This window comes from Convolutriloba macropyga, chromosome 3, assembly GCF_964194025.1.
Source record: "Convolutriloba macropyga chromosome 3, txConMacr16.3, whole genome shotgun sequence".
NCBI lineage: Eukaryota > Metazoa > Xenacoelomorpha > Acoela > Convolutidae > Convolutriloba > Convolutriloba macropyga.
The window spans coordinates 23,210,143-23,220,197 of record NC_134470.1 but is presented as its reverse complement, the minus strand read 5'-3'; the positions used below and the strand labels follow the sequence as shown (position 1 = coordinate 23,220,197).

Sequence of the window (10,055 nt, the reverse complement as noted above, 5' to 3'; positions counted from 1 at the left end):
TACCAATGGATTGGTTTTCAATATTTAAATTTCTCGAATTTCAGCATTTTTTGATAAAATCTGCGATTTTTTTAAGGTTTCCTAAAATTTTTGTCAATTTTTGATATTTGTCCATTCTCAAGTGCCAGAAAATCTGTTCCACGGTATCGATAAAGTTACTGCATGGTTGTTGTTTCAATGGCTTTGTTTTCAACAAACTAACTTTTCGAATTTAAAAAATTTTTTGATAAAATTTGCAATTTTTTTAAAATTTTTTTCAAAACATTTGTCTTTTATTCACTTTGTCTTGCCTAAGTAGACAGATAAACTCATACAGGTTTTGGTGGTATGTTATTCAATAGTTGCTAGAAGCAATTGAATGGTTTTCAACATTTTAAAAAAACGAATTTCTTTTTTTGAAATTTTTTATAAAAATTATTGCCTATCGATCTTTGAAACAATTTATTTTTTTAAGGGTTGGAATTGGGTTACTGATTAGTCTCTAGAAACACAGAAATGATTCTTAAGATATCAATATCACAATTTTCAGCAACATTTCATTAAAATTTGCAATTGATTTCATATTTTTAAAAAATATTGGGTCGTTTTCGTTTTAATCGTCCTCAAGTGCCAATGAATTTTTTCAGGCTTTGTAGATGTAATACTGCAGCATTTTCAGAAACAAAAATTGGTTTCGAACATATTTTTGAAATACTTATGTTTTGAGGGATCAAATTTTGCCTTAGGGGTAAAAAAAGCTTCAAAGTTTTAGCAATGATTATATTTTTGTTTAGTTTGTTTGATTGTTTCTCAATCTTTTGAGATGGTTTTGTTTATTTTGACTGGAGTTTTTCAATTGATCTGCTGGTCAGGTAGAGTACTTCTAAGTTTTTCATTCGATTCTTTGAATTGTATTTCAGGACTTGTCCTGCTATGTTTTGATCTTTGTCGTTTTGTTTTTTAGCCTATACACAAAGAAACAAATATGTTTATGTTCATTTTAGCAACCATATGCATCTAAGGTCACATTCTTTGTTTTTTTTACAAAAACAAAGCAAGATTTAATAAAACTGGGCATAATTTCGGCAAACATAGGATTTTTTTCAAAATTTAGCAAAAGCTTGAATGGTATCTTTAAACTTAAGAGGCTACAATTTTTCTGTTCATTAAATGATAATTTGCTGTTTTCTGAAATTTTCTTTCATTAATAACTACGAAGCAATACGCGAGCCTATTTTCGATCTCATCATTTTTCTTGCGACCGGAAGCTCACTTGAATGAGATCACTTAATCTCATTCCAGGTATTTGCTCTGAGACTCATGTCCGCACTGTACTGCACGTTTTGCACTGCACGTCTTCTGTTTCAGTAGGCTTTTTTCGACTTAGGTTCGGAACAATGATTGTCTCTATCAGTGCCTGGCAATCTGTCGGCTGTTTTTCGGTGGCGATCACGCAAGCCGATAGACAAGTAAGCCGAATTTTGAAAAAGAAGTCAAGTTCGCTGAAAATTTCCGAGAAATCATAGTAATATAGATCGTTTACATAACTGTTAACGAAAGATTACATAACTATTGCATAACTTTCAACTTGCTTTATGTCGGCTTGCTTCTACTTTGGTTGTCGCCAATCTTATTGAAAAAGTAAAAAACGGAACACATTTGAAGGGTCAACTACTAACTGGGTACAAAATTACAATTCTATCTCAGTTCATGATTAAGTGAATCTCTCACAGGCATCAACTCGATTATCTCTTGATTGACACCATCATAATTGATCGAAGGATTTGAGAAGGGCGATGAACTCATGCACATTTATCTTGTTGTCATTGTCTATATCCAACTGAAACAAAAGTAGTCAAATTTCCACAGTTTTAAAAACGTCAATCAATTCAAATCTGATAAAAAGTAGGATTTGTTCTCTTTCGCCTCGCGCCAGGCGTAGTGTGTATAGTTTATCTTGCGCTATACCCACTGCAACCAATTACCATAGGGTGGTCTTAAAGGTCTTCGAAAGGAACGCAAAAGTGAAAAGATTCGTAAAATAAAATAAAGAAAGGATTGCTAGTTTATTATTATTACATATTCCTGGTCTGAGAAAGTGCCATGTATGTTTCTGTACAACAGGGTTGAGCACATTTGGGTTCTTTTTGTTTCCACCCAACCCATGTTCAAAAAGATTATTTACAGTAGATCGGTATTAGCCTTTACACTTTGGGTGTACACATCCTGAATTGACGGGCGACAGGTTTAGGTTTTCGGTGTATTAATTTGTAACCCAAAACGACTAAAGTTTTTGGTGTTCATATTATTCCTGCTGCATTGTATGAATGTTTAAATTGCAGTGTGTTTTCGCAACGAGATATTTTAAATTAAAAATCTTCAGTTTAACGCATCTCGTCTCTGAATAACTGTTTGAATGTCACGTCTCTCAATCGGTTTAACGCTGTAAACCCTAAGTTAACGGCTCTTTGGGTGTTAAGTCAAATGGTTAATTACAAAAGATGGTCAGTGAAGTATAAGCAGGCTGGACAAACCGGTAGATAGTCCCTGCTCCAAACCATCTCTTCTTTCAATCAAATCTGTTTCCAGACGCAGAGACTTAAAATTTTGATTGTCTTAATTTCTTTAACCAAGAATCCTCTATTTTTCTCATGATCTGAGAGATGTATTTGAGCATCAAAAATAGAAAAAATAGAAAATAGAAGGAATCAATTTAGATATTGCAAACTCAATTATTCAATATAAACAGTTACAAAAAACTCAATAAAACAATGCAAAACATTTTTTGTAAACAAAGAGGCTGTTAGTCCATTTTCCTCTGCTTCATTCATTCACGCACAAAGCACACCAAAACTTTGCAACACATTTTCTCATTTCAAAAATTAACAAGTTCAATTGAAACCAAAAATGAGTTTGTTCATAAGCTTGCAGCTTTGTTTCTTAATTTCAGACCCGAATATCGTTATAGTTTGTAGAAAATTTGGAAACGTTGCTGGAGTTTATTTAGATCTATTTATCAAGTTGCTCTCGTCAGTGCAAATCCTATGCACATCCGAATTCGGAGATCATATCCGGCACTAGAGCACGTTTCTTCATTTCTTTTTTTTTTAAATATTTCATCAGAAGCGAAAACCATACGTGACAAAAAATCTTGAGCTATGTATTCAACCGATGTATTGATTAAATATTCTATTAACTTTTTTCATTGCTCTCGTTGAGACAAATTTATCCATTTGCAGTTTTGCTACACTAATTAAATTTGGGCTTAATATTGTGACATTAGCTCCATTGATTCAAATTGTGCACTTTTAAAATCAATTTTGTTTTGTATCTGAGCAAAAAGAGATCCCCGTGTTGGTTATTCACTGTTTTTGAAGTACAAGATGCCCCAGACATTTGAGAATTTTTATCGTGTAAAATCTTACAAGTTTCCTACAAAATTGTCTTATAAGTTCTTATAAGATTATGCGTCGCCTGACCAAGACTCTGTAAGACAATTCATCAGGTCTAACACGATGAAAAAAATTTTATCAGGTCTGATAAGATCTTAAACGATTAAAATTTTATTTTGTCAGATCTTACAAGATAAAAATTCTGCTTGACAGAAATGTTTATCCTGTAAGATCTTATGAGAATCTTATAAGATCTTGTAAGATAAACATTCGGAAAGCTATGACGATAAAAAAAATTCTTGCCTTGTTCATCATATTGCAGACAATTCAGAGTTGTTTTCAAGCAGTAGCCAAAAAGCCACAGCATGCAACACTTCAGTGGCAGAGCAACGAAGAGAAAAGTATCTTATTTTGTCTTTTGGTACTTATAAGATATTGTGAAAAGCTTATTCGGGTGTCCGGGGCTTTCTCTGAAGCGGTGATTATCAAACTAGACCGAAAAATTTTCTTCAAAGACTAAAAGTATCTTGGACAGCTAAATTTAGGCATAGTACCTAGTCAATACTCACAATAAAAATGCAGCAAAAAAGAATCAACAAACATTTTTATGGTTTCATAATTGTTTAGTTGACCGATTATTTTTAAATTTTCATAAGAACTTGACTAAAATATACGGTTATATTCAAATTATTAAAACATGTCTTATCAGATCTTACACGATAAAAATTTTGCCTTACGTAAACTTTTATCTTGTAAGATCTGATAAGATACTTATCAGATTTTATGCGATTACAATTCAGAAAAATTGAATTATTATCTAATAAGATCTGATAAGTGTCTTATCAACTCTTCCACGATTAAAGTTCACCTAAGGTAGAATTTTATCGTGTAAGACCAGATAAGGTCTGCCACGATAAAAATTTTTGATCAGCATCTTATCAGATCTTACACTACAAACATTCCAGAATCACTGGGGTAAGAAAAATGTTTTTCGAACAAAATATATGACCTAGCTGTGATATATTTTTGCCAGTACCGATTCCAAAAAACCAATAATTCTTCATAACCTGTATCTTTAAGCCTACTGTCCTTTATATAAATTTATGATGAAAAAGTGTTTGGTCTGAACTGTGAATCTGACTCTGAAACTGATTATGAAGACAAATATTAGAGAACAGTTTCGCCACTGATTTGTTAAGCATAATATACGCAATTGCTCGTCTTAAACAATCCAATGATGTTCTTTTTACGGAAAGATAACGTTTTTTCTTATAAATTACGCCATTTTCAAATCTTTTTATCCTGGAGTCTTCCTTTTCTTCGATTTCTTTTCTATCTTTTCTAATACTCAGAGTTTGTCAGATTTTGTACGCATTTTTAAAAGCAATCTAATCTATAACATTTTGACCGGATTTGAAAACTGCGGGACGTATCAATAGCTAATTTTCTTATATTTGAAAAGCAGAAAACATAAAAAAACTCACTTAATCTGGTAAAGTTTAATAATTTTGAATGTACAAAATAGCGTTCCTACTTTTTTATACATTGCTTCTTTATAAAATACTCGTTTTACCAGGTCGCTGCGTTTTTAAGGACACAGTTTTGCCCTGAAACTTCAAGTATATTAACGCATTTTTTTCGGATTTGTCGGCTATGTAACACGCCGGGATCTGTGAAATCAAGCGCAACTCAAAATAACCTGCAGTAAGATTCAAGTCTGGGAAATTCATGAAGATTATTGCAACTATAAAACTGCTTTATCGGATCATTATTCCCTGTTTGTCTACAATAATATGCTCCAAGTAGTCCAGAGATTTCAAATCAACTTCACAGTCTCAAAAATGGAGAAATCACCAATAAACTATGATGTTTGCCTCAAGCTGAGGAAAAAATAACAATATTGAAAGCGAAGAGTTCATCAATAAAACAACAGAGTTTGTGCAACTATTAATCCTTTTGAAGATTGTATCAACAATGAAAAAAAGACACAAACAAAATCACAAAAAATTGTGTTATTTCTAGGATTAGAAATCTGGCTACCAAAAACTGGAGGAGAAGAATTGATATAATTCGGAATTAAAAATGCAACGAAAGTAAAGTTGTATGTAAATTAGCTAACAAAGTTTAGGAAAATATTCACTAAGAAATGATACGAAATGAAACTTATAACAACTCGGTATTGCAACTTTTAAAATCAAAATTACAAAAAAATGGACCACTGTCTCATAAATGTTGTCTCAACTCAGTCCAACAAGTGAGATGTTCATCTAATACTTCAATATGGAGTCTTAATGAATGACACTGCAAATATAACTTAACTTAACAAAATCGTATCTTAAGAATTATTTTGGTCTCCGAAAGTTTGAAAGTGTCTTGAGGGCAAGAGGAGACCTTAAGTTTTAAACTATCAGGACATTCACGTCTATGAACTAAATGAGGTGCTTCCAAGGTTCTTAGACAGAAATCACCACACTACACTTTGAAGGATCCGACTAACAAATTTGAAATAAAAAAAAATTCAAGCCCAGAAGTTAAAAAAACTAAACTTAAACTCTATGCGAAATTTACAACAAACAATAAAAAATGATTGCTAATGCGAGTTGGTAATTTATTTAATACTTTTGCAAAACTAGACATCAACAGAATTAAAAATCATCACACTATGGAAATAAAATAAATAACGCTATCTGAAACAGAACTTCCTAATTTTTTTTACATAAATAGGGATAATAATATATAAGGAAACTAGTTCTTTTTGAAACAATACCGGTGGTAATCAGCAAATTAGCTCTTCATGTTAAGGTTCATTTTGTTCAATGTTCTTGTAGAGTGACATCAATCGACAGGTTCCGACCTATTTGAATGTCTCTCAAGCTCTAATTATACCAATGTACTTTACTTGATACAGCGTCTGAAATTCAAACCTAATCTAATCTATTTTACATAGGAAACAAACTCCTACGGATATAAACCCTCCTGTTAACTTAGATTTTCGGCCGTATTAATTAGGTGGGTTGTGATAGATTTATACTGCAGCTAAGGTATGGCCAAAGTTTCTAAATGTGCGAGCCTTTAACATTCAAATGGGATTTATTTCCCTGAGGATTCATGTCTGTGAGGTTAGTTTTCCCGGTCAATTTTTCCCTATATATATAATTGGGTCAGTTTTTCCACTGGTTTTTAATTAACTGAAGATGCCGCACTACATATTAAAATGGTAAGAATAGAAACCTATAGCCGACCAAACAAATTCAAGAAAAGTAATTTATTGTTCATGTATGCCTTTAATTTAATAAATTGTCAGATGAAATAAAATCAAATGCACTCAATTCTGATGCTATCTATGGTCTTTATGCCGCCCGTTTTGTTGCCTTAGTAATTTCACAGAAACTAATTGATAGATCATCCATGGCCAATTTCCACTTTTTCGCAGATAATAGAAAATCCAGCCGTTGGATATATAGAGAATTTCAGATAGAATTCCATCTACGAATTAACTTTTACGGCCCTGAAGCGTTTTTTTTTCATTTCAGGCAAATGTGAGCGTTGCTGGAAAATAATATGTGCGAAAAATCCGAGCGATTTAGGGATTAAGGCAATTACAATGTAATTAAAATCTAGTTTGATAAAGAAATTCCGATATGCGGAATTTCAACGCTGACAATGTTACGTGATGAGTCCTGACGGACAACTTCTTATTTACCTCATCCAGCATCTCTTGGACTTCCTCATCACTCATCGTATCTCCATTCTCTGTCATTGCTTTCCTAAAACCATATACAATTATACAAAAGGTAACAAATGTTTAACTCACAGAGTTTATCAGGTGGACAAAAAAGTTATCGCTCTCATATTGACAACAAATGGGTGTGATCTTCTTACACATCGTTTTTTAGAGTTTTCAAAATTTTTATAACTATATTAACTTTGTAGGCTACTAACTCATTAAATCGTTTAGGCTATAAACTAATTTCGATTATTTTTAGCAGTGGCGGTCAAGCAAGTTGACAGCGAAGCAAGCCGAAAATTGAAAAACAGGTCGAATGATTCAAAAATTCTGGGAAAGGTCAAGCATTGAAGGTCAGGCAGCAATTTTCAGAAAAAATCAAGAGAGCCGAAATTTCAAAAAATGCTCATGCGGGCCGAACTATTTAAAAAACAATAAAGGAAGCCATAATTCAATTAGCTTCAAGGTCGTCGACAAATTTGGCTTATATTTAGCCAGTACGTATTGATATCAATAGTGTCCACTTCAAGTGCGTTTTTCGGCCTTTTCAAGTTTTCACTTAGGTCCCTGTACTTTTTTGCTGAATTTTTGCTTTTTCACAGCAAATGAAACGTCAAAAACGTTCAATTTTTAGTACTCCAATAGCAACCCACAAAGAAGTTGACGTCCGCACGGTTTGTTTTTTGAAATTACTAATTCAGGACTCGCAAGGATTTGTTGTTTTGAGACATTGAAGTCTGTCTGAAAACTTCCACAAGTCAAGAGGCTAGCTAACTCAAGCCATCCATTTTTTTCTCGATAAAAGCGCACAATTTTATCATATTTGGGTTTAGAATCACATTTTTTTGAAACTTGAACCTCTGTAATGAACAAACAGCAGGTTTACTTTATCTCTGGGCAAATAAAGCAGGCTGAATTGTCTTTGGACAACTTTTTGGAGTAGTGGATTCTTCGTATGGTTTAGTCAGACTAAGAAATTGTATCGTTGGGAACAAACGCTGCGTGAAATGAACATAGTTTTCAAGCTGAGTACAATGAAGAAACTATCGCCGTACTAACAATTAAAAAACCATTTCATGATCTTGCAAAACATATTTTGGCTCATTTTTGTGGTATTGCTAAGGGAATATTGCTCCAAGCTTACAAAGCCTGGATTGAAAAACCGTAAAAATTTTCAGTTTTTTAGCCAGAGTGACTAAAATACTGTGGTCTGAAACTAGTAAAATTCAGACAAAATTTTTGGCCTAAAAGTTACTGATAAGCTGGACAAATTGTTTTTTGTTTCATTTCAAATTTCTCATCGCATATTATAGCAATTGAAGTTGCCAAAAAAATTGGAATTTGTTGCAGTGGAAAAGAAGAAAATACCGTTATCGTGACATTCTGTCACGGAAAAAAGCTGTGCCTTAAGTTCTTTCCAGCCACCTTCAATATTATCTTCGTCACTCTTTTTTGCAAAAAGGGGACAATAATCGTTTCCTCGCGTTTGAGTTTTGCAATTATCAATTTGCTTGAGCGATGGAAATTTGTCGATTGGTTTCAATTTGCTCTTCGTGTACTTATTTGAAGATTGTTGTTTTTTGAATTTTTAATATAGATTTTTCGTTTGATTGTAACGCTTGATTTTTCTTTTTGATCATTGGACGCGGAATGGTTACATTCGAATTTAGAATAATTTACAACGCTCTCAAAGTCGTTTGAATGAGCCATTCAATTTTCACAGTTAGTGTTAATGCACCTAAAACATACTTTTTTGGGGGCCATTTGATAATTTAAAACAAACAGTTTTTAAACAAATTGTGTCTCTTATAACTGCCCGGCATAAACGTAATCTTGCTCCTTTGGTATTTAAAATTACTTTAACAGCAATTAAGAACAAAGTTAGTGATTGAGCGATTGGTGAATGTATTGGTGAGACTATTAAGTAATAGCTTACTTGCTATTCGCGTTATTCTACTCATTACTCAATTGTATTTCGTAATAATTGTCTGACTTTTATGTCGGCCTGCTTTGCATTCACCATTTTTTTGTGTGTTAGTTCACGCAGATAAAAACGTTAATTTATTCGACGACTGCCTATTTGACACAAAGCTTTCAATGAACTCACAGATTGCCACTGCCATAACTCGCTAACTGTTTCATTTTTTTGCTCTTTTTTTGTAGCAACGGTCTGTGTACAACACCCCACGCAAGGACTTCCAAGATTTTGGAAGAAACACGGAAAGATCTCGAAAACGTTCGCGTTTGTCTGATAAAAACGGGTCTTTCCTATTGCAGCCGACCAGCTTAGTAGTCCGAAAATCTATAGCCCCCATCATGGTAAGTATACATAATGGGGGCTGTGATGGGAAACACCCAAAAAAAAACAAGATCTTACGCGGATTTGGAAAAAATATCTTGGGAATCCAAGATCTAAGATCTTGCGGTACAAATAAAGTGTTTCAATCAAGTAATTTTCAACCAAATAACGACTCCCTGAACAAGAGACAACAATTATCCGGCAATACTTGAATTCACCTATATTTTCACTCACTTGAGTTCGTCAGCTGATATGAATCCGTCCCGGTTGACGTCGAAGAAGTCGAATGCACTTTTAAGTCTGTCTGGGTCGTGTTTGGCGAGAATCTCACACGCCATCGAGATGAACTCTGACAGCTCTATCATGCTCGAATCTACAACAAACAATTGTTCTTCACTTTAAATTGGAAAGAAAGAAAGAAAAAAACATTATTTCTTTGCGGGATATAAAAACATGTATAAGTAAATATGAAAAAGTAAAAATCATTTTATATCAAAGGGGATCCTCCCAAGGTGTAAATATATTTCACTTGAGAGCCCACGTGAATGCACTGAAACCTAAAAACTATCAAAATCTTGACTGTGGGTTTTTTAAAATAACAGTTTTGTAAACCACATCTCTGAACTGAAATTTCTCTACTCGCAGTCTGGAGCCACTG

General features: G+C 33.3%; 1 protein-coding gene across 3 annotated transcripts in view; it reads right to left on the bottom strand.

Annotated features, from left to right (window-relative positions):
* Positions 1-1,633: 1,633 nt before the first annotated feature.
* Positions 1,634-10,055, bottom strand: part of LOC142336078 (neo-calmodulin-like) — a 38,911-nt gene continuing 30,489 nt past the window's right edge. For all 3 annotated transcript variants that reach the window (XM_075384592.1, XM_075384591.1, XM_075384593.1), the window contains exons 4-6: positions 9,632-9,770; positions 7,075-7,138; positions 1,634-1,819 (exon numbers count right to left, since the gene is read on the bottom strand). In XM_075384592.1, coding sequence (XP_075240707.1) covers positions 1,745-1,819; positions 7,075-7,138; positions 9,632-9,770 — 278 coding nt within the window. In that variant the 3' untranslated portion in view covers positions 1,634-1,744. The remainder of the gene's footprint in view (positions 1,820-7,074; positions 7,139-9,631; positions 9,771-10,055) is intronic.